Below are 23,806 nucleotides of genomic sequence, written 5' to 3'. Positions count from 1 at the left end.
GTGGGGCGACACTCCCTCTGGTTGTGTTGATGCCGTTCCTTGCGTCCCGTAGAAATGTGTATCAAATCTCAAAACAGTCGCCTTAGAGATTCACCACAGGGATCCTGACAGAGAGAGAGGGGGAGGGGGGGAGAAACAGATAAAGATAGAGAGAGAGGACAAACAGACAGAGAGAGAGAGAGAAAGTCATAAGGGTTCTAGGGGAAGGAATCTACCTATCATAACAGGGACACGTCATCACACAGACCCTTATAAGAGAGAAACTGAAATAGTGGGGAACAGAGGAGACAAGAGGAGAAAAAGAATAGGGGAAGAAGTTTAAAGGAGAGAGGGTGAAAGCAGGAAAACTGAAGATGGTCGGAAGGGGGGAATGTGAAACACAACACAGAGTGGTGAGGAAGGGGAGTTGGGGAAACGAGAGAAAAAGTAAATGGGAAAGAGAGAGAGAGAGAGGGGAAAACTAGAGGAGAGGAAGAAATCGGAAGAGCGAGGGTAGAGGAGAAGAACTTGATGGGGTAGGACAGAGGAAATGAGGAGAACAGGAGTATAACCCAATTATCCTGATTGAGATTAACTTTAAATCCCCTCCCAATAAAAGCATCATTTCATGGATGGTGCGCTTGCTGCTTTCACCGGCCCATGACTCATCTGGAGAGGAAGTTCCAAAACACAAATACATCTCACAGTCTTAACACTCCAGGCCTGCGTGTACTCCACAGAGAATAACACTCTAGGCCAATTATACACATATTCTCAGACACTACGCAGGGAAAAGTACCAAAACTCCTTCTTAACACACACACATACATACACACACACACACACACTCACAGTCTCTCTCTCTCATACAAACACACTCATGTACATACACACGCACGCACAAATCAATTCACAAACAAACACACATCTGCGTACACACACACACACACACACACACACACACACACACACACACACTCTGCTGAGCTGGTGAGGCGTCTCATTACCTCTCCCTGTCGGTAAAGGAGGGGGTGCTGTGTAGCGTCTGCCGGCTGTCCTCCGGAGCGAGGGAGCGAGGGAGGGCGAGGGAGAGTGGGGGGGCCACACCATGGGAAAGCGGGGGTGGATGCTGGGAACAGCTGCGGTCATAACTGGGAGAGAGAGGGAGAGAGTGAGTTAGGCAGAGAAAGAGAGGGAGTGAGAGAGAGAGAGAAAGAGAGGGAGTGAGAGAGAGAGAGAGAGAGAGAGAGAGAGAGAGAGAGTGAGGGAAAGAGGGAATGACACAGCCATTTAGCAGAAGCGAACACATTACACTGCCACAGAGAGAGAGTTAATGCACTCATTTGACTCATTAAAGCACTGTCAGAGGAGAGGGAGAGAGGGTGAGGGTGAGAAAAGGGGAAAGAGAAAGGAAGAGAGCGAGGGATACAGGCAAAATGAGAGGGAAAGAGCCAGGGTGAGAGGTAGAAAGGGAGGGAGGGCGAGAATGCAGAGCTGCACGATGGAAGGTAACATTATTCCAATTATAAATGTGAGTTATGATGGGGGCACAGTTGAGGGTTACAGGTACAGAGTTCTTTAGAGCACTTACACACACAACAAAGCCATTTTCACAGCCATATAACCCCCTGACACACACTATTACTCTCTCTCTCACGCACTCTCTCTCACGCACACGCACACGCACATATTTACTGTCATTTTCAAGGTGATGAAGCCGTCCCCATCACCTTACTCTTCTATGGACATAATCAACACAATTCATCAATTCCTACTAAATACTCCCAGTACTCCCAATACATTCCCAGTGTATCCTATCCTATCCTATTCCATCCACTGACCCCTTCCCCCCTACCCAGTCACCCTCTAACCTAACCCCTGACAGTATTTACAAGCCTAGTGACACTGGAGCACCATCCAGTCCTCAGTCTAACACAGAGAAATAGTGTTGCTGTGCTGCAATCAAACCTTCCAACACTCCAGCGTATATATACTGTAAAGTCAATTTACGTTACACCAGTGTGGGTTTCTACAAGGCCCACAGAGGGGGTTAATTGAGTTAGGTAAACACAGCAACACTTAGCGTTGGTCTCAGAGGCAGGCAGGCAGGCAGGCAGGCAGAGAGAGAGAGGGAGGGAGAGGGAGAGAGAGATGGAGGGAGGGAGAGAGAGGGAGAGATAGAGGGAGGGAGGGAGAGAAAGAGAGAGAGAGAGAGAGAGCAGGCTTATCGTGTATCTGCACACAGTGAGCAGAGGGATTATCTGTGGATCTGGAGCTGGCCTGGCACTGCTGGGAGTGATGAGGGAGACTGGGGGGTGGGGGGGGGGGGGGGGGGGGGGAATAAACCCAACCCTGTGATCGCTTAGGAGGCCTAGTCTTAGAGAAAGGTGATGAAGCTAAATGGAAGTAAACGGACAGGACAGAGAATGGAGGAAGATGGAGAGAGAGAGAGAGAGGGGGCATTAAAAAAGAGAACAGGAGTATAGATGGAGTAATGAAGAAAAAGGTCAGTAACCGAGTACAGAGTGAAAGAGAAATAAAGAGAAAATATGGTGAGGCAGAGAGAAAAGGAGATTGGGATAAATGGGGGAAGAGAGTGGAGGGAGGGAAGCGAGAAGAGGGGGAAGAGAGAGTGTGAAGATGAAAGGGGAGGGGGGGAGGAGAGAGAGAGAGAGAGCATCCCCATGGTCAAATAAATAACACGTTATTGGCACGGCCGATCAGTAAGTGTTATTCTACATTAGAAAGGGATGAGTGTTCATTTCGATGTATAATGGATGCACAGCCGGCAGATTCTACAAACACACAGGGTACATAATACATACGATGGAAATAAAGCATACCAGCACACACTGCTTGTTGTAGATGCTACCAGAGTTTCCATGTACAGTAGATGCATCATCAGGCTTATAAAGACAAACAGCAAATAACTGAACCATTGTTATATTCAACCTCTGAAGCCATCTACACATTGAGAACACCTACACATAGAACCAAAGGGTTCTCCTCTCTTCTCTAATCAGGCTGGTGGATAGAGAAATGTCAGGAACCCAAATCAACCACATTCCTAATTCCGTTCCATCCATTACAATGTGCCTGTCCTCCTCATTCCTCCATCCACCAGGCTGCATGGGTTCCCCATAGAGTTAGAAATACACTAGAAGGGACATGTAGGTTTCATACAGTATACATCACTCTGTGGGGGTTTCTTACCAGAGTTTGGCTGTTATGATCACGGCGGTCAGGATGAGCAGAGAGGAGATGATCACTGTGACGTAGAACTGAGGATCCACTGGAACGTGCACACACACACACACACACACACACACACAGACAGACAGACAGACAGACAGACAGACAGACAGACAGACAGATAGACAGACAGTTAGACAGTTAGCATTCATTTCTCATACTGGCCACTATCAGAGACTAATGATAGAGACTAATGATTAGTATTTCTTTGGCAATACAATACAATAACAAAAGTGGTGTTTTTGAAAATGTTAAGAAACCAAATTGGATGTGAAATGAGGTGTGAAAGTTCTAGAGCTCGAGCTGCCAACTATAAAGACGAATCCTGTGACGTCATTCGCTCCGTTGCTTGAAGTGTGATGTCACCCTCATTTTCTTTGTGCGCACAAGCGACGAAAACTCTATTAAGCATATTCTCAAGCATAAAGATGCAGGCAGTCACACAGTGGGATTCAAGTTTTTCCCAGATGACAGACAATTCCCCAGAGCAGTCCTGATGTGTTTGTTCATAACGCGCTGCACTCGCGACCGCCTTTGAAATCCTTTATTTATAAATCTTTATTCATATCTCTGGTGCCCACCTTCATCCGGCTCTCTCTCCTCTGCCTCCCTCCCTCCGTCTCCTGCTCCCTCCCCATCCCTGGCCTCAAGCACAGGCTCCTGGGTATCCGTGCTGCCCGGCGCACTCTGATGATGCGGCCAAGGCTCGGCCGTCGTGGCGACCTGGTGGCCGCGGTGGTGTAGGCGGTCATTCTCCTGGCTGGACAGGAAGTGATGCGTCTCGTCCTCCAGGGTCTGCGTGGGGCCCCAGATCACTGCCCAAAGCCCGGTGGGTGTGGCCTGTGCTGTGACGGACAGCTGGGCCGAGAGAGCCTCCACTAGCCCCTCGCTCTTGCTGTCGTCACGGTTACAGGTGGAGGGTCGTGTCACCGCAGCAACCACGAGAAGGAAGAGGAGGCAGCGAAGGGTGGTCAGTCGTGTGACAGGAGAGATGGAGCTGAGAGAGAAAAAGAGAAGGAGAGAGAGAGAGAGAGGAGGAAGATGGAGAGAGTGAGCGAGATAGAAAGACAGAGTAATTAACATGATGAATGCATTGTCCAGTGTCTAACTGAACTCCTCATACAGCATGCACAAGCTGACCCCCAGCTAGCCATCATTCTCAGTGTCAGTCGATACATCTTCTCTTTCACCTCACATTCTCTTCATCTTACCATCTCTCCATCGCTTCGTTCTGTTCACTGAGCCCCCACTCCTCCGATCATCTCTCTCTGGCAGGAGAAACAGAAGAGAAAGAAAAGATAGATAGATAGAGAGAGAGAGAGAGAGAGGGGGGGGGGGTCACTTCTGAAACTGACTGATACCGAAAATGTAAACACACTCATAGACAGCAGTAGCGGAGGAATACTCACTCTCTCTCTCACGTACACTCAAATACACACACACACACACACACCCGCACTCTCCCCCGGGCAGTGGAAATGAATGCTCAATTACGCCACATGCTCATACAGTGCGCACATCAGACATGCCCATGCACACACACCTGTGCGCACACACACGGAGACTATTCTACAGCATGTTACTTTAGCTTTAGATTTACTTCTTATCTACAACCACTGTCAAAATGTCAGGGTATGTCACTCTCTCACACTCTCTCTCTCACACACACGCGCACACACACACACACACACACACACATGTACAGAGACATCGTCACACACACACAAAGTCCACACACACAGATACTGTACATACACACACACACACACACAGACACACATACTCTCTCAGACAGATATCAGTTAACATGCCTACCTCTGGCTGTAGAGAGAGGGAATGAGAGAGACAGTGAGAAAGGGGGAGATATAGAGCGCGAGTGGGAAAAGGCATTGGTTGCCTTAGCGACAGAGACATGTAGAGTCTGAGATAGAGAGAGAGAGAGAAAGAGAGAGAGGGGGGGGGGAGAGAGAGAGAGAGAAAGAGAGGGAGGGAGAGAGAAAGGGAGGGAGGGAGAGAGAGAGAGAGTGTTGGAAAGAGATTTAAATGCTAATTATGCTTTTTAACCGGTTCAATTAAATGGACAGAGAAAAAAATAAATGGATTTGACGACGCAAATAGAAAAGATACTGAGAACGACATTAATATTCTCGTTTTGGGGGTGGGGGGAGAACTCTTCAATTATGTTTAGAAAAACAGAGATTGGACACACCAGAGAGAGAGAGAGGGAGAGAGATATAGAGATACATATATAATATACATTAATTTACACAAGGACAGGTTGAGAGCGGTGATGAACAGATGAGGTGTTAAATAAATATTTGGAGGCAGCAGGGTCACAGTACGACAGATTTATTGCATACATGTGAAACAACATTTACATAGAAACAATCTGTCTTGCACTCACTCACTCACTCTCTCTCTCTCTCTCTCTCTCTCTCTCCCTCTCTCTCTCTCTCTCTCTCTGCTCCGTATGCCTGCTCTCCATCGCCACCACTCTCTCAATCTGTCACACTTCACTCCCCCTCTCTCTCTTTTTCTCTTCTCCTCTACCCCCTCCCTCCTTCCTTCCATCCTCTTCATGGCTGTGGGGCGTAGCATCTTGGGCTTGGTGGCGGGTGCGTGAAACCTGCGCTCACTGGAGAACACAGCGGAACCACGACGAAGAGCCCGACTCTCTCTCCCTGTCTGATGCATCATGGGATGTGTAGTCATCTTCGTCCTCATCGTAATCTAGAGTACATATATGGTCACTTAGCAGTCTTTGATCTATGCCTTTGATCCAAAGTCACTCACAATTCTACTACATATTCAGTACATTGTGGCAAGGACAAGATCAAAGCAACAAGTTACTCACACCACTCTCCAACAGCCTGAGCCCTCGGAATCACACTTAGTATCTCAGAGTCAGAGCGTCCTAGCCACACCTTAGTATCTCAGAGTCAGAGTGTCCTAGCCACACTTAGTATCTCAGAGTCAGAGTGTCCTAGCCACACTTAGTATCTCAGAGTCAGAGTGTCCTAGCCACACTTAGTATCTCAGAGTCAGAGTGTCCTAGCCACACTTAGTATCTCAGAGTCAGAGTGTCCTAGCCACACTTAGTATCTCAGAGTCAGAGCGTCCTAGCCACACCTTAGTATCTCAGAGTCAGAGTGTCCTAGCCACACTTAGTATCTCAGAGTCAGAGTGTCCTAGCCACACTTAGTATCTCAGAGTCAGAGTGTCCTAGCCACACTTAGTATCTCAGAGTCAGAGCGTCCTAGCCACACCTTAGTATCTCAGAGTCAGAGTGTCCTAGCCACACCTTAGTATCTCAGAGTCAGAGCGTCCTAGCCACACCTTAGTATCTCAGAGTCAGAGTGTCCTAGCCACACCTTAGTATCTCAGAGTCAGAGTGTCCTAGCCACACCTTAGCTATGTCTTACTTTGCTAATTGCTGAGTAGTGTGAGTGTGTGTGTGTGTGTGTGTGTGTGTGTGTGTGTGTGTGTGTGTGTGTGTGTGTGTGTGTGTGTGGTGTGTGTAGGCGGTTCTTCTGCCCTGTCACTCTCCTTACCATCACTCTCTTCCTCATCCTCGGAGTCTCCCTCTGACTCCATCAGGGATGCTTCCAATCGGCTGTCCAGCCTCACTGTGATATCACCCCTGTGACAGCATCAACATCCATCAAAACTGGGGAAAGGGCCATGTGTGCAGCTAGAGTTTACATTATCAGCCGTAAATGAAAAGGCCTTGCAACAGGTTAGCATCCTCACTTACTTCCATACTGACTGACTGATTTTTTTTTACATTTACATTCATATTTTTGACATTTAGCAGATGCTTTTATCCAAAGCGACTTACAACAAGTACATTTGTCTAAAGTAAGTGAGTCACCAGTAGAGGAACTGTACAGAGGAGTAGTGGGGGGTGAAGAGGTCTTTAGGAGGGACAGTCAAGATGTAGCCTGAAGACTGACTGACTTACTTATCTACTTACTTACTAACTTTCTTAATTTAGAGTGTGACTGACTCTGGGGAAAGGAGTGATATATCAATGCAATTAATTTAATCATTATTCATTGCCTAGATTTGTGCCAGACAATGAAGCACACCTCTGAAAATATATTTTCATATGCAAATGCAGAAAATTATTGACATTAGTAAAACAGTCAGATCCAACCGATGCCTTGAAAAGCGCTGACAGGTGTTAATCCCACCTCTGCTTCCCGGAGCTGGGAAGCTGCTCCCATACAGTCAGGTCACGACCCCCTGTGACCCAGCGGTGACCCCCACTGCCCGTCAGCCAGGCCGTGAAGCAGAGGATTCTGGGAGTGTCTGCACAGGTCAGAGAGGCCAGGTACCTGCACTGAGGTAGAGAGAATACTGGAGGGTACAGAGAGAAAGAGAGAGAGAGAGAGAGAGAGAGAGAGAGGGGGGGGGAGTGAGACAGAAAGAAAGAGAGCGAGAGAGAGAGAGAGAGGGAGTGAGACAGAAAGAGAGAGAGAGAGAGGGAGTGAGACAGAAAGAGAGAGAGGGAGAGGGAGTGAGACAGAAATAGAGAGAGGGAGTGAGACAGAAAGAGAGAGAGGGAGAGAGGGAGTGAGACAGACAGAAAGAGAGAGAGGGGGGGGGCAGAGAGAGAGAGAGAGAGAGAGAGAGGGAGTGAGACAGAAAGAGAAAGAGAGAGAGGGAGAGCAAGAGAGAGAGGGAGAGAGAGTGATAATTAGAACATAAGTACTGCATATTCTAAACTATATGAATTGTGTTTTTTAAATGATAGAAGCACTGGCATACCGCATACCGCAAATCCCCCCCCGACCCCCCCCCCCCCCCCCCCCCCCCGCAAGGTTGAATCTCAAGGGCCTCTACCCGAAAAATACATTGATTTACATCAGATCAACCCACCCACCACTTTCTACAAATCATTAACCTACAGTACCTAATCGAGCATAAAACCAAATTTGAGGATTAAAATAATTTGAAAATGTTTAATTAAAATGTTTGCAGAGCCGTTGGCTTGTTAGGAATCTTCAAATGTTGCGAAGTAAGACTGTGCTAGAAATGCGTCTTTTATTCGGGAAGACTGCGGGGGAAAAAACAACTGTCACTGGCTCTGTTTGTAGAGTGAAGTAAAGGCTTCACTTGGACTGCGTGTGCACCCACAGGGAAGGCCAGCCAGAGTGTGTGTGTGTGTGTGTAATCAGCTCACTAGCCCGCGGCCAGTGGCGGCCTTCTCCATCACACAGAGACTAGGCAGGACACACGCGAGAGAGAGTATCTTAAATATTAGCATATTTATTCACATTTCTAATACACTGTTGGTGATTGTCTGGTACTGGGTAGGGGCCCTAGGAGGCTTGGGGGTCTCCTGTACGCCAGTGGATAGCAGGGCCCCGTAACATTAATGGAACAACCAATTGTGTTTACTCACAGTTCAGGGTGCTCTCCCCATTCGCCAGGTCATAGCACGAGCCAATCAGGATACCCAATGTCTGATGAACACAATCTGTGACCCCAGCTGTGCTGCTGTGATTGGCCAGTTTGGACACTGTGCCTGTGATGATTAACACAGAAGAAGAGTAAGTTGACAGATATGGAATGATATCTGGAGGATCCTTCCACTGTCTATCCTGTCCAATACGTGTTGCCCTGCTGTACCTTTTCTCCAGTTGAGGATCCTTAGACTGGCTCTCCCATAGGCCAGGAATAGCCTGTCGCCACGGGGACTTAGGGTCAGGCGGCCACCCTGACCTCCGCAGCCGGTTACCGTGGCGTCCCAGTGATGTAACAGTCTCAGCGGGTCACGTTCTGAACAGAGGCTCTCCCACACAGACACGCCTCCCTCGGCTGATCCGCTAAACACCAGAGGACCCTGAGACTGTGGAGGATGGAATGTGGGGGGGAGTTGTCATGGAGATAAAGACTTCTGTGTGTGTGTTTGTGTGTGTGTGTGTGTGTGTGTGTGTGTTTGGTTGTTAGTTTGTTTTTTTAGGGGTACAGCTTTGAAATGAGTAGATGCAATTTAAGTTCAATCAGATAGCATTGCTTGCATCATTATAAATATTTTACCAAAGAGTATAATTATACCCTCACCTAACACTATACGAATACCGGGTAGGGTCTCCCTTTGCTCTCAAAACAGCCTCAATTCTTTGTGGCATTGATTCTACAAGATGTTGGAAACATTCCTTTGAGATTCTGGTCCATGATGACATGATTGCATCACACAATTCCTGCAGATGTTTGCACCTGTGAATCTCCCATATCTCCCGTTCTACCACCAAAGGTGTACTATTGGATTCAGATCCGGTGCAGGTCTATCTGCACACCGGTATTATGCCTTATCAACCATTCCTGGACCTGACCTGAAAGTGTGGAACCGATGGACAGTACCAAAACAGATGATCGATTGATTCTGTTTTCTCGTGGAAGAATCTGCACAAGGCTTACTGTCCAATGCCCTATATATTGAGCATTCTTTTTGTAGCAAGAATTTTATGAATCCGAAAAAAGAATGGATTGCTGTGTAAATTGTTGTTTTGTATGTCGAATCATAAACCTGTGTGTGTGTGTTAGATGTCTTCTAAACGGACCGCAAGCTTTGCATGATAAACAAAGGAGAGGAGGATGATGTTGCTTTAGGGGTTGAATGTGTTTGGCATCCTGTGTGTTTCCCAATGTGGGTCTTAAAAATCTGCTTCCAGCTTACGCCCTCAAACCCCCCTTGACGAAAACATGTACAGTACATTTTGTTATGTTCTCCATCCTGAAAATTCTATCCCTACAAACAATCACTAATTTCCATTCGAAAGAGACTGCTAAGGAACACAGCTGACAGTCAAGTGTAGGATAAATCTTGATGGGTCCTCTTTGGAGGAAAGGAACGTTATTAAACCAGCATCATAACAAAACAAATCACTTATTCCAACAACGCTTTAGGACGCCTATAAGACACAAGAGAAACTTTAAGAGAACCTCCAGTATTTTGTATGCGAACATTATCCTTTTTTTCTTTGTTCTTTCTTCCTTTTATCTTTTTTTTTATTATTTTATTTCTTTGTTCCTGAAAAGACCCTGATGAGTTCATGTTTTGATCTTCCCTGATTTGGACAGAGACAGAAGTGGGTTGCTATTGGCCTTTGAACACCCACCTGTAGGGAGGTGACAGCTTCCTGGTGAGCATTGATTGATTGACAGTTCTCCAGGGTGTGCCAGCTCCAGGCCTGCACCTTGCCTCCATCTGGGGAGGGAGAGGTGAGGTTAACTCTGGCTGACAGCCACTGGCAGCCATTACTGATGGTTCCCCTAAACACACCTGAGCCTGGTGTCCTCACCTGTCAACTTCTATCTGTCTAAGGGGTAGTTACAGTCACTCTCTAGTCCCTACTGAGGCACTCACTGACATATGGACATACACACAAACACATGCATGGTTGTTCTCACGCATGTATACACACGCACACACGCACGCACACACACACACGCACGCACGCACAGAAAAAAAGACACAGCTCCACCATCATTCTATCTCACTCTCATCAGACACACACACACACACACACACACACCCGATCCAGTGACGATGTAGCCATCTCCCTCAGGTACAAAGCAGAGAGCAGTCACAGCGTTGAACGTGTAGATGGACTTTACACACTGGCCTGGGGAGGAGAGAGAGGAATACAAATTTGAAAACAAACACACATCCACAATATTACACGTATATACACAAACAAATAGGCACTTGTGCACATGCTCTATATACACACACACACACACACACACACACACACACACACACACACACACACACACACACACACACACACACACACACACACACACACACACACACACACACACACACACACACACACACAAACTGACAGACAAAGCCCTAGGGCTCAGATTGGCGGTGTGTGTCTGTACTGAACTCACCGGTGCTTAAGGCCCAAATCTTCACACAACAGTCTGCTGAGCCACTTAGTATTAACCTCTCCTTCTCTGCTAGAGATAGGGACAGTGCTAGAGAGAGAAAGAGAGAGGGGGGGGGGGGTAAAAGAGAGGGAGGAGAAAGTGAGGGAGAGGGAAGCAGTGTGAGAGAGCAAGGAGGAGACAGAGGCAGGGACAGAGAGAGAGAGAGAGAGAGAGAGAGAGAGAGAGAGGGGGAGTAAAACACGATAACAATAATTTGTTGAAGGGTTCATTAGCATCATCAGTATTCAGACTATTTCTCTCCCATTGTTTCTGATAAAATATGCAACATCTGTGTTCTCTCTATGGCATTGTAAGATGTGGACTTCTAATGCCAATAGCGCTTGTTGAACTTAACCGAGAGAGAGAGAGAGAGAGAGAGAGGGAGCGTGGGAGGAGAGACAGAAAGGACAGAGTAGCTCAAGTACCGGAATGATTCCTCTTTCAGTGAGGAAGAGAGCTATGTGTGTGCTGGGGCTATTTCTCTCTGGGTTTGACCTGATGAACTACAACCAGAATATAGAAGCTGAATTCAAATGCCTTACGTGTGTGTGTGTGTGTGTGTGTGTGTGTGTGCGTATGTGCATCCCATGTCTTACCTAACCTCCTGCAGTATTCAGGAGAAGGGGCAGACAGACAGGTGACCCCACCACTATGACCCCCCAGATTCCGTTGCTCTGTTGCTGTGGGGACGTGCCATACCTTAACTGTTGTGTCTCGACTGAGAGAGAGAGAGAGAGAGAGAGAGAGAGAGAGAGAGAGAGAGAGAGAGAGAGAGAGAGAGAGAGAGGAGAGAGAGAGAGAGAGATGGAGAGGGAGAGAGAGAGAGAGAGAGAGAGAGGGAGAGAGAGAGAGAGAGAGAGAGAGAGAGAGAGAGAGAGGGAGAGGGAGAGAGAGAGAGAGAGAGGGAGAGGGAGAGAGGGACAGGGAGAGGGAGAGGGAGAGAGAGAGGGTTAGATGGAGAGAGTGTACTGTAAGACGGTGTCAGAGAGAGTGTGTGAGACAGATATAGACAGGTAGAGTGAGTGTAGAGAAGGCTAAACTAGTTAAAAAACAACTTCCTCGGTCTAGAACAGAGCACTCAGTGCAGGGTGAGGCAGTTGGCATGTCAGCCAGAAAGAGATGGAGAGAGAGTTGGAGAGAGAGAGAAAGAGGGAGAAATGGATGGAAATGGATTGAATTATTCACAGTGATGGGGTCTATTATGTTTTTCTCAGACAGACTCACTTACCTGCCTGAGATCACCAGGTTGTCAACGGCAACGACACAGGTGATTATGTCACTGTGTCCCTCCAGCGGTCTCAACCGAAACTTGGCTTTTTCCCATGATGCTTTGAAAGATGTAAACTCAGCCTCTGGCAAAAAGAGACAAGTTGCAATTAGCATTAATTTATTGATAAATTAAATCCAAATTGAATTGATCAATAATTGCCAGGATTAGTCAGCTCTCGTCTATGGACCTCGTCCTGTCTCAAGGACGAGCCACAGCCAGGCGAAGGTGGTCACACTGGAAGCTGACTGAGGGACACATCAAAACCTTGCCAGTTCGTACAAGGTTTTTTTTTTTTTTAACTGAATCATTTTGAAAAGCTACAGTAGGTGTGCCAGGTTTTGCCTTCCTTTAAAATTCATGTGTATTTGCCAGATATCTCTGAGTACACAGATCACAGATGAGCAACTACAGAAGAGTTTCAAGATCAACCCACCTTCCTGCTGTTCCTTGGTGTCTGTATGGGTCATGGCTGGGCTGGGTTGTGGTGGCCTTCCCCGTGCCCCTGTCTCATCACGTCTGCCTGTCTCCTCCAGTGTTACTGTCTCCATCTGTTTGGCTGCCCGCGCTGGCTCTCCTTTGGGGATCTTGGTAGCTCGAGGGGACTGAGATGGAACAGCCTCCGAGGTTCCCTGATTGTCCCTATACAAAAACCAAAAACAAATCGCAGAAATCGCAAACATATTGTTATAATATATAAACTGTACTGTATATAAACTGTACTGTATATAAACGCTAACATACAAGTGCAGATAGACTACAATATACAAGCATACATGCAAGCTGTCAAATATCAGCTGTGAGAAACAGATGGTGTTGTTTGTTCACATGATCATTGTCATCTCTTTATTTGACACTGTGACATGTGATATGACATATGGCCCTCAGGATGCATGTTTGACACCCCCGGGACAGACTATACAATCATGCCTATGGAGGATGGAATCCCTGAGTGATGCCTCCATGACGTATTACTATCCTCTCCAGAAAGTTAGAATCTCTTGAAAGCACAAATGTCTTAGACCTAAATGACAGTATTTTGGCTAGACATACACAAGATCAAAGCCTTCAGGATCAAAGCGAACGTTACAGCTTCTGAAGAGTGATGCCTCCCTCTCTTCTCTTCACCTCCCTCCCTCCTCACACCTCTCCCTCACTTCCTTACACTTGTCTTTTCATCTTCTCCTTTTTTCCTTCTCCCACAATCCCCGGAGTTTGCTGGGGGCCAGAAAGCTGCAGCAGCAGCTCAGCCAATCTGGTGCGAAGCTCCGCCCTCCTGGAGATCTGAGAGGGGAAGAGGAGGGGAGGGCTTTTGGTTGTATATGCCAGAACATCTATTTGGCTGATAACATGCATGACCATGGAAATCTCCTTGGGCTAATTCAGGAGGTTACAACGCTACGCTCAAATGACCCTGCTCGTGTCAAATCTAGGCTGTACTTGAAGATATATGAATGAATGATAGGCCTATATGAATGAAAAACATATTCTGGGTTAGACTATGATTCAGATTGACGTGAGAAGTCCCTTTTTGATGGTAATGTCACTGAAAGATCATTGCACTACTGCATATTTGTATTATTTGTATTTGTATGCTGCATTGTCAAGGAACCGAGCCAAAGAATTTTACTCCCTGCACTCGTGTATGAGACGTAACAAATAAACTTGAAACTTGAAATCAGAAGTGATATCTACTGTAAATGTTATTGCTAGACCTTCTACCCTTATACACACCTCTGTTATCCTTTGAAGAGGTTATCATGGCTTAATGTTATGAACCGTATACTGAGGGAGGAGTGTATCTATAGGAAAAAGACATGAATCAGTCTATTCGATCATCTCTACTTCTTTTGTTGTTCTCTTCATCTCCATGTAAAGTGTGTTTTGGAAGCAGTGCGTGAGATGATGCACTTTGATTTACTTTTACATAGGCCTATTACTAATATCTGGCCTCAACTGCAGATATCAGCGAGTGAGACAAATACGGCTCTTCGCCTATAGTATTGCTATAGTAGTATTGCTTTGCACCAACTCAAGAATTCAGCTGTTTAGTCAGTTTTATAGGGTGGTGTTTGAGAATGGCACAAACTTGTATGATCGAGGGTGCAATAATAAGGTAACAGCAAGGTTTTTCAAAGAAGGAAGTTACACTGTTTTGAATTGGGGTGTTAAATCAAGGTCTCCACACTTGGGAACCCGAGTACAGTCATATCCAGGGAAACTATACCCAGGGGAAATCTATTCTGTTCTGGGTTGTGGAATAAGCGGCGGGGCGCTCCCACTGCCAGCTAATATTAAAACAAGATCATGAAGACGTCTTCTGTACCTTAACTCTTTCTTCTGGTGTGAGAGTGATTTTGATGTCCAGATTCTCAATCTGTCTCAACTTCTTCTGGAGCTTCCTCACCTCCCCCATCTGAAGCCCCTTTTCTAAAATCACTAATACGATGTAACTCCTGTTTCAAGAACAGATTCTGCCTCTCACTTTGACTGGACGTGAACGTTCTGCGACATTTCCTTTACAGTTCTAGCGAATAAAATGTAAGGAACGTTCCAAACACTTATTTGCTGTCACTCTCTTTACTGTTACAGTGAGACGTGTCGCTGACGGCAACAATGCGACCTTATCGGCCGGATGTTGAAGGCAACAAACAGACCTCATTTGAAGGAAGTGTAAGGTTGGTGCGTCCTTATGGCGACACCGTGCGGATTGATTAGGGACAAAGAATTAGATAAGTAAGACCAATATGACAATGCATTATTTGCAATAAAGTATCTTGGTATCTCTAACCGAAACAAAACGGTCTTACTTGATCATAACCAAAACGCCCTTTAGTTTGTGTTGTCATAGAAGTCTTTATAAGCAAATGATATATGACACTTTTAGCAAGGAAGGTCTAAATTCTAATACATTTATGAATCCATAATATTTAAATTTAAAGAAATGTATGCATCATGCATCAATATAAAATCCATGCATGAGTGCACTCTCATGTGATAGGCAGGTCAAAAATAATAACTGGTGGTTACACACTTTTGTTTGAAAATTTGGTGATTTTGGTTTTGATAATTGGACATGGCAGGTGAAACAAACTCAAACCAATACACCGATATGTATAACGCTGAACTTATGGCCCAGGCTCTACAGTAACATATTTTCAAAATCAATCAATATCACATGCCAATTATGCTATTATATACAAGTATGATGATCATTACAATTACCAATGAGGTTGTATGGTGTGTGTTTGTGGTAGTAAAAAGGTGCGAAGCACAATTTCAAGCATTTCTATATTTAATAGCAACTTAATTGTATTCACCAGCAACTTAATCGTATTTGGCAAACTTCATGTATTTCCCAGAGGTTTGGAATAGCAGACTGATATTAGACCTCACTCGCCGGAAATGACATCAACACATATTCAAAGCGCTTTTGTTTCTCGACCTTATTCGAAGGAAGTGCAGCGCAGACCAGACAGCTGCTCCACAAGAAAGAAAAAAAATAGAAAAAATAGAAGATAAAAAAACTCGGTGTATTTCTGTAATCGGGCTGTTTTTAACGGAGTTTCCGAACTGTCCCGGCCCACGGGAACTCCGGGGAGGGAGTAGGAGTCTTTTGCACCGGTAAATACCGCTATTTTCCTTGTAATCATAGTATTTTTCTATTAATTTTAGCAACTTGCTCCGGCAGCCTGTCCTCTTCGTCTCGACAGCCGGAAGTCTATGCGAGATTGGCTAGCGTTAGGGTTTTGGTTTTTTCTCATCTGTTCGTTTTTTTTTATCCTCTAGCTTTTTTTTTTTTGGCGAAGCTTTTTTATTTTCACAGGCATGGAAGTGGCGAAGAGCGCGCGCTAGACAGATAACATAGCTGTCGATCAGTGTCTTTTATTAGAACGTCTATTTCTGCACGTAGCTAGGAATCGAAATGGAGTCGCATACTTGCAGCACAGCAAATCGTAAACAAATGTGGACATTTTATTTGTGTTATATTTACCGTTATTTCGACCACATCACTCAGTTATTTTGAAATATTAGTAAATAATCCATGTTTGCAAGCACACAATCACTAAACAAATTCCAGAGACGGTTGTCTAACTGTAGCTAGCTGTCATAATTTTAGCTGCGCATGATAAATGACTACACCTATCTCCATCTGTTACATAATGTGCTACTTTATGTGATGCTGATCAGTTCACTGCCGCCGGATGACTGGTCGCAGATATGCAACAACGTACAATAAATGTTAAAACATTTGAACATTTCAGTTTGTGAACTATTTGCGCTGTCATAGTGATGGAATTGCCTCTTCCAAAACGTAAAGAATATTGCCGCCGCCAGTACCAAGTCCAATTCTACTGCTATTTCTATAGTGACAACAATTGTTAGTTGTGGGATGTGCACTGTTGTGGCCTATAGCAAAACATCAAAAGCAGAATGCTGCACTTTTGTAATAGTAAGACGCTTACATATCAATGTCACTCACTCACGAAATGTAATTACAGACAATCAGTAATAAAATAGGTACTTGACATGATTATGGATTATTTTCACTGTTGGCTTGGGTTCACTGCAGTCCACAAGTGCACTCCCTTATCAGAGATGTCTACTGTCAAATTAACTTACCTTGAGCTGTCTTTTAAGCATATCTCTGGCTTCAGGTCTACAATATGCACTAGTGTAATCAGTGTGAAAGTGTAGGCAAATTGTGCTAGCATGATTTTCTCTGTTGTGATATGGTCTTCCTGTTCCATTGCAGAAATGATGGAAGATTCCCATTTTAACTCCTCGTACTTCTGGTCTCACATTCCTACTGTGCAAGGACAGGTAAGGCTGAGCTAGTCTTGGCAGTTCAAGGGAAATCTAGAAATAAAGAGATCAAGTGATATTTTTCAACCTGTTTCAAGACTGTTAATTGAACGTTTGGTTTAGTTCACACATACCGTACAGTATGTACTTTATACACCTAATGACTTCTCCCTGTCTCCAACAGATCGAGAACGCCATGTTCCTGAACAAGATGAAGGAGCAGGAGAAGAATCCCCAGTACCCTCCCTCCTCCTCCGCCTCCTCCCACTACCAAACTGCCGTGCTCACCGTCCCCGGTACCAAGCAAGAGGGAGGCGGACAGGGTGGGGGAGGGCACCTACACCCCCCCCACAGCACTCAGAATATCACTGTGGTGCCCGTACCCTCCACCGGCATCATGACGGCAGGTGTGTGTGTGTGTGTGTGTGTGTGCGCGCGTGTGCGCACGCGCAACTGATTGTATGAGAGAGATATGGTATGAGTGTATTGATTTTTTCCTCATATTTCTTCATCTCTTTCTCTCTCTCTGTGTAGCGGGTCTGGTTATCACCACCCCTCAGGGCACACTAGTCTCTCCTGCCTCCACCTCTCAGTCCTTCGTCACTGGGCACCCCACAACCACCATGATCTTTTCTACGCTCCACGCCCCAAACACAGGTAATACACACACACACACCACTGCCATGATAATTTCTATTCTCAATATCGCAATCACAATTGATGCATACATTTATACACAAACAGTAGTACTTGGTAATACACACACACACATTCACATACATATTAACAATCTGATAGTGTTCCCGTCAATACTCCCTTTAGAAAAGAAAGATGACGGAACTTCTCAAGTGGTTGTCATGCCAACACCGTCAAAGCGAGGCAGGAAGAAGAAGTCAGCAATGCCAAGGGCGGGACTTGTCGGTGGACACGCCCTCTCTACAGGAAATGAGACGTTGATCCTGGCTCACCTGGCAGCGAGCGGGCAGGTAAGAGAAAGCTTGTGTTCAAGTTCAGATTGGCTTGAAAATTAAATCTTGATATTTCCTGATAATGGACTATTGTGATTCAAACACTGACTGTTTGTGTAATTTGATAGGTGGTTATGTCTTTGCAGCATCACGCGACTGACCCGTACGACCTCTCGAACGAAGACGAAGGGAAAGACGCCAACAAGACCTACAGGTATGGACAGTGTTACGGAAGGGCCAAAGAACACCTGTTGTGCATCCCCATATGACTGTGTTCTAACTATGGAATGCAAGCTCATCTGTACCTGTATGTCAGAGTCAGGGCAGAGAGGTTAGACATAGGCTTCTGTGGAGGAACACTGGTGCTGCGGGACACTGGCAGCTCACAAACACACACACTCACACACACACACCACAGAACGGCTTCACTGCATGCTGTGGCAACACACACACACACACACCGGCTTCGTAGGTGAGAGGTGAAAGGTTTTCACCCTGTGAATGTACCTGCGCTTTGGAACACGATGCGTGTTTTCTCTGCTGCACACACACACACACACACACACACACACACACACACACTCTGCCTTGCTCACACATTGCACCTCCATGCACATCGCTTCACACTCTGGACACACTCCCCCCGCCGCTGACTCTCTTCGCCCCTCTCTTCTATGTCCCTTTTTCCGTCTCTCGCTGCTGCATGCTCTGTCAGTTGAAGTACCTTTCCGAGCTCTCTCTGTCCGTCTTTCACGCTTTAGTGGTATCTGCGACTATTTTCCTTCCGTTTTTCACTGATTTCGCCACCCTTTCTCTCTTTCTTTCTACCCCCCTGTGTCTTGTCTGTTCTTCACATCACTCTTTCATTTCGTCTCCTCCCTCCCTCCCATCCTTGCTCTTCTCATTTGGTCTGTCTCATACTGCACTTCCCTGTCCCCATTTCTCTATGTGTCTCTCTTTTGGCTTTCTTTTCTGTGTCTTTCCCACATTCCTCTCTCTCTCTCTCTCTCTCTCTCTCTCTCTCTCTCTCTGCCTCCCACTGTTTGTCTCCCCCTTCCCTCCCCCTCCTCCTCAACCTTTACTATTTTCCTCTCTTCCCCATTTCCCTCATCTCTCCCTCTCGACTCCCCCTCTCTTTCGGTTGTTCTCCCCTGTCCCCCCGTCTCTGTGTCTCTCTGCCTGTAGGTGCCGGATGTGTGCGGTGACCTTCTTCAGTAAGTCAGACATGCAGATCCACTCCAAGTCGCACACAGAGGCCAAACCGCACAAGTGTCCCCACTGCTCCAAGTCATTCGCCAACTCCAGCTACCTGGCCCAGCACATCCGCATCCACAGCGGAGCCAAGCCCTACACCTGCTCCTACTGCCAGAAATCATTCAGGCAGCTCAGTCACTTACAGCAGCACACACGGTACTGCAGCTCCCCCATACCGTACCCTCTATACGCTCTACCCTGCCCTGCCCTCTGCTGCCCCTCCACCCATCATTCCATAGCCTTGTAGTCTCGTTATGGAGGAACGTGTGCGTGTGCGTGTGCGTGTGTGTGGGTACAGAGGGTCTTTATGGGTGTGTGTGTGTTTTGACTCAGTTGGCAGAAGAGTTCTGTGTGTGTGTGTGTGTGTGTGTGTGTGTGTGTGTGTGTGTGTGTGTGTGTGTGTGTGTGTGTGTGTGTGTGTGTGTGTGTGTGTGTGTGTGTGCGAGCGATGTGTATGATTGGATGCCTTATGATGAGCGAGTGTTGCCAGGAGGGACTTTTTCTTTGTCCAACTCTGAATTCAGATCCCCCCTTTTTAAAGTATGAAAATCCATACAAAGCCGTACCTTCACAAAGATGTTATGCATCATGTATGAGGTGATCAGGACCCTTACCTAGAATGCATGACTTTGACAGCGAGGTCTCAGATATGGCTTTTGAGTGCAAATGTGTTTGGGTTGACATTTTCCATTTATATTATGTGAGCATGCGTACAAGTGGGCACGATCTCTCTCTCTTTTTTTCCTATGCTTTGCTCTCCCTCTCTGCGTGTCTGCTTGCTCGCTGCCCCCACCTCTTCAACACTAGTCCCCTACTGCTTCTCACCCACACTCGCTTGCAGACACACACAACTGAATACACACACACACACACACACACACACACACACACACACACACACACACACACACGCAAATGACCAGATTGAAGTTGGAATATAGGTCTTGATTGGAAGACCTTAGAGACTCAGAGAAATGTTATGCTTTGCCATGCAACCCTTTGTCATTGTTTTGCATCCTTCTCCCCTCAATTGATCTATGCTGTCTCTTACAAGTCAGGCACTGAGAAATAGAAATGTATACACAGTATATGTGCCATCTTAGACAATCTAGGTGAAATCACCTTTCTCTCCGTTTTTGTTTTTTTTCTTTCTACCATTTCCCTTTTTCTTACTATCCCCTCCATCTTCTTCCCTCCCCTCTTTATCTCTCGCTCCCTCTCCACCCTCTTCCCCCCTCGTCCCTCTCTTCCTCCCTTTCTCTATCCTGTCCTCCTCCTTACAGAAACCACACAGAGTCAAAACCTCACAAGTGCCCCCACTGCTCCAAGTCGTTTGCTAACTCCAGCTACCTGGCCCAGCACATCCGCATCCACACGGGGGTGAAACCTTACGCCTGCTCCTTCTGCCAGAAGTCCTTCAGACAGCTCAGTCACCTGCAACAGCACAACAGGTAGCTGCTTACCCTTACCTGTGTCACTTACCTCACCTCTGGCGGTCTATACTGACATTTAATCATCCACAACAAAGGCGTGTTAAAGATGGACTTTTTAAGAGTGTCTTATATTTGTGTCGTAGGATCCACACGGGAGACCGGCCTTACAAGTGTGTGCATCCGGGCTGTGAGAAATCATTCACACAACTCTCCAACCTGCAGGTGAGTTGTGATCCCATTCTCAGTCCTCAGCCATCCCTCTCTCCTTCCTTGGTGGCAAAAATGTAGTGGTTGAGTTTTCCGTAAACATATTTTGGCGGTGTGTCTGAGTGACCCCCCCCTCCTCTGTTCCAGTCCCACCGACGGCAGCATAACAAGGACAAGCCGTTCAAGTGCACCAACTGTAACCGCGGTTACACAGATGCGGCCAGCCTGGAGGTGCACCTGTCCACACACACGGTCAAACACGCCAAGCTCTACTCCTGTGGCCTCTGCAACCGCACCTACACCTCGGTAAGACTAACAACACCGTCTATGCTGTAATGTGAGAAAGGACACACCTCATGTAGCCTGGCTTTTTGTCTGTTTCAGTTGAACCCTATTCCTTTGTTGTTGTATTGTTCGGCAAGGGAGTTCGCTAAAACAAACAGTCACTGTTGGTGGTGAAATGAATGACAGATTAATAACAGTCTTGGAACTGCAGTTTTTGGCAGTTATAACTCTCTACCTTGGCATTGTCCATCTACTTCAGACAGTGTATTTACTGTATGTGTCCACCGTTCACATCTTTCTCTCCCTTTTCTCTCTCAGGAGACGTATCTGATCAAACACATGCAGAAACACAACCCAGACACGCTGACTGCAGCGGCTGTGGTGGCAGCACAGCGGGCCCAACAGAACCAGAACCAAAGCCAGAACCAGAACCAGGGAGGTTCTCAAGGCCGGGGAGAGAGCACCGACGCTGGGGGAGCCAGGCAAGGAGGAGCAGGGCAAGGTGGAGGACATGGCCAGGGGCAGAACCAGGGGAACTATGGCCAGACGGAGACGGTGTCCTGTCCCTTCGACCTGCACCAGTACAAGACGGTCTCAGCCGGGGACATCCAGTATAAACCGGTCACTGTGGCGGACCTGACGGCCCACAAGGACCTCTGCCTCACCGTGGCCACCTCGACCATTCAGGTGGAGCACCTCAACTCATAGGATAGGGAGGGGGGGTGGGGTTGGTGGGGGTGGGAGGGGTGAGTGTATGGACTAGAGTACAGACTGCCTGTGGATGAAAGCAATATAAAGGTGCTATAGGAAGACATGACCGTGCCTGAAAGATGAATGGCAGAAGAGGAAAAGAGAAGAAAAGAGGTGGAGACTTTGGACTTTTTTTGTACTCTTTCTCACTTTGTTTTATTATGCCTAGTTTGATTTTGTTTTTTGTACTCTTGCCTGATGGATGGATGGATGGATGGGTTGCATGTAAAGGCTACAAAGGAGTGTTTTTCAGTCCATCATGGTGGTGATGGTGAGAAAGATGGAGAATTGGTTACAGAAAGAGGAATGATTGAAGAGACAGGTTTGTTTTTCTCCTTTTTTCTATTTTATATCCTCCTGCTCTTCCCTGCAAACGCAAAAGTGGTCATAACAACTATGATTATGGTCACCTTAGGGATGAATTCTGTAACTCAAACTGATGACTAACTGTGAAGGTAAATTTTTATACTTTCATACAGATACTTTCAGTTTTTTTTTTTTTTTTTTTTTTTTTTTTTTACATCATCATTGTTATTATTATGTTTACTATAATCTATTATGTAAAATATGCCCACAGAAAATTCTTTTTCACTGAAAAAAGGGAAGTAGGCTATGTTGTTTCCATTCCTGGAAAGCCTGAAAAAATAAATACTTTTTAAAGTATATAGATATACATACCATTATATATGTGTGTGCGTGTGTTTAAACGAAAGTAGTAATCCATACATTATTATAAGACCTTTCAAATGTATCTGGACACAAGCCAATCACAACCAGAGCCATAATTACAGATCTACAGTATATGACTCTGATCACAGCCCCATTTACCCCACATGACCATGTGGGAAGTGAATGTGATTGGCTGGTTCCTGTTTTACGTAACCCCTGTAGTATTACATTTTTGTGTGTCCTAAGAATAACATTGTTATCCAAATGTATTCTTGCTATTATTCTTCCGCTATATACTATTATACTGAAGTCTATCCTCCTTTACAAATAGATTGACACATCTGAGATGACAGTGTTTAACCTCGTATGAAACAATAAAACTGTACAAAAAAACCCAAACAAATTGCCTCAATATCTGTCTCCTACTCACTAGTTCAACTGCACTGCAGTTTGATGAAGCATTCAATGAATACTCTTTGGTTTTCTATTGCTGTTTTAGTCCTTCCTCTAACTTCATGCTTTTGTATAAACTTAACTATAAACTTCTTGTTGCTCATCAACTTTATAACAAGATGGTCAAACTATTTCTATCTTGTATCACAGAGTTCAATGGATACATATCAGATATCAGTATAATGTAAATTATATTCATTTGCATTGCTTCTGAATAATTCGCCCCAACACATGATGCATGTGAGGTCTTGTCAGTCATGACTGATTGCAAAGCTGTCTTCATTGATCTGCTACTGTCTGTAGTGTGATGGAATGTCATTATGCAAATGAGATTGTAGTTTAAACGGCGGACTGTACCATCTGGTGTAAAGTGGGTGAGTTTCATCATAATAGCTTAGCATATGTTGCCAGACAATGATTAAAAGCTGCAACATTTTTTCGAATATGAATGAATACAAATTGTGAGATTAACTGAGTTGCTGTTTACTATTTTTGTCAACTTATAAATACTGAAAGTTATACTGGTCTCGTCT

General features: G+C 45.8%; 3 protein-coding genes across 9 annotated transcripts; 1 reads left to right on the top strand and 2 right to left on the bottom strand.

The window, feature by feature from the left end:
• Positions 1-82: 82 nt before the first annotated feature.
• Positions 83-4,453, bottom strand: pianp (PILR alpha associated neural protein; the record flags this gene model as incomplete). Its single annotated transcript, XM_083678616.1, has 6 exons — positions 83-104; positions 987-1,130; positions 3,193-3,271; positions 3,813-3,827; positions 3,918-4,228; positions 4,443-4,453. 6 exons carry the CDS (start codon positions 4,451-4,453, stop codon positions 83-85), a joined length of 582 nt encoding a protein of 193 aa, XP_083534742.1.
• A 1,127-nt stretch (positions 4,454-5,580) lies between these two features.
• On the bottom strand, positions 5,581-15,064 carry LOC310810829 (uncharacterized protein). Of its 2 annotated transcripts, XM_083678685.1 has the most exons (14): positions 14,775-15,064; positions 14,183-14,250; positions 13,614-13,732; positions 12,885-13,090; positions 12,410-12,533; positions 11,778-11,899; positions 11,143-11,229; positions 10,776-10,865; positions 10,359-10,447; positions 8,866-9,085; positions 8,639-8,761; positions 7,425-7,590; positions 6,783-6,871; positions 5,581-5,961 (listed from the first exon to the last, which is right to left on the bottom strand). In XM_083678685.1, exons 3-14 carry the CDS (start codon positions 13,625-13,627, stop codon positions 5,864-5,866), a joined length of 1,428 nt encoding a protein of 475 aa, XP_083534811.1. In that variant the 5' UTR covers positions 13,628-13,732; positions 14,183-14,250; positions 14,775-15,064; the 3' UTR covers positions 5,581-5,863. The 2 variants fall into 2 exon arrangements, with proteins under 2 accessions (XP_083534811.1, XP_083534810.1); XM_083678684.1 differs by lacking the exon at positions 14,183-14,250.
• Positions 15,065-15,804: 740 nt separating this feature from the next.
• On the top strand, positions 15,805-22,114 carry znf384b (zinc finger protein 384 b). 6 transcript variants are annotated; one of them, XM_083678112.1, is made up of 11 exons: positions 15,805-16,072; positions 17,205-17,272; positions 17,439-17,661; positions 17,789-17,911; positions 18,053-18,240; positions 18,351-18,436; positions 19,408-19,632; positions 20,760-20,927; positions 21,053-21,131; positions 21,264-21,422; positions 21,720-22,114. In XM_083678112.1, exons 2-11 carry the CDS (start codon positions 17,207-17,209, stop codon positions 22,107-22,109), a joined length of 1,707 nt encoding a protein of 568 aa, XP_083534238.1. In that variant the 5' UTR covers positions 15,805-16,072; positions 17,205-17,206; the 3' UTR covers positions 22,110-22,114. The 6 variants fall into 6 exon arrangements, with proteins under 6 accessions (XP_083534238.1, XP_083534242.1, XP_083534241.1 ...); XM_083678115.1 differs by having other exon boundaries at positions 15,806-16,072; positions 18,077-18,240; positions 18,369-18,436; XM_083678114.1 differs by having other exon boundaries at positions 15,806-16,072; positions 18,077-18,240.
• The last annotated feature ends 1,692 nt before the right edge of the window (positions 22,115-23,806 follow it).

Source organism: Argentina silus, assembly GCF_951799395.1.
Source record: "Argentina silus genome assembly, chromosome: 10".
Classification (NCBI taxonomy): Eukaryota; Metazoa; Chordata; class Actinopteri; order Argentiniformes; family Argentinidae; genus Argentina; species Argentina silus.
Note: the sequence above shows the minus strand (reverse complement) of the source record. Positions and strands in the feature narration are given on the sequence as shown.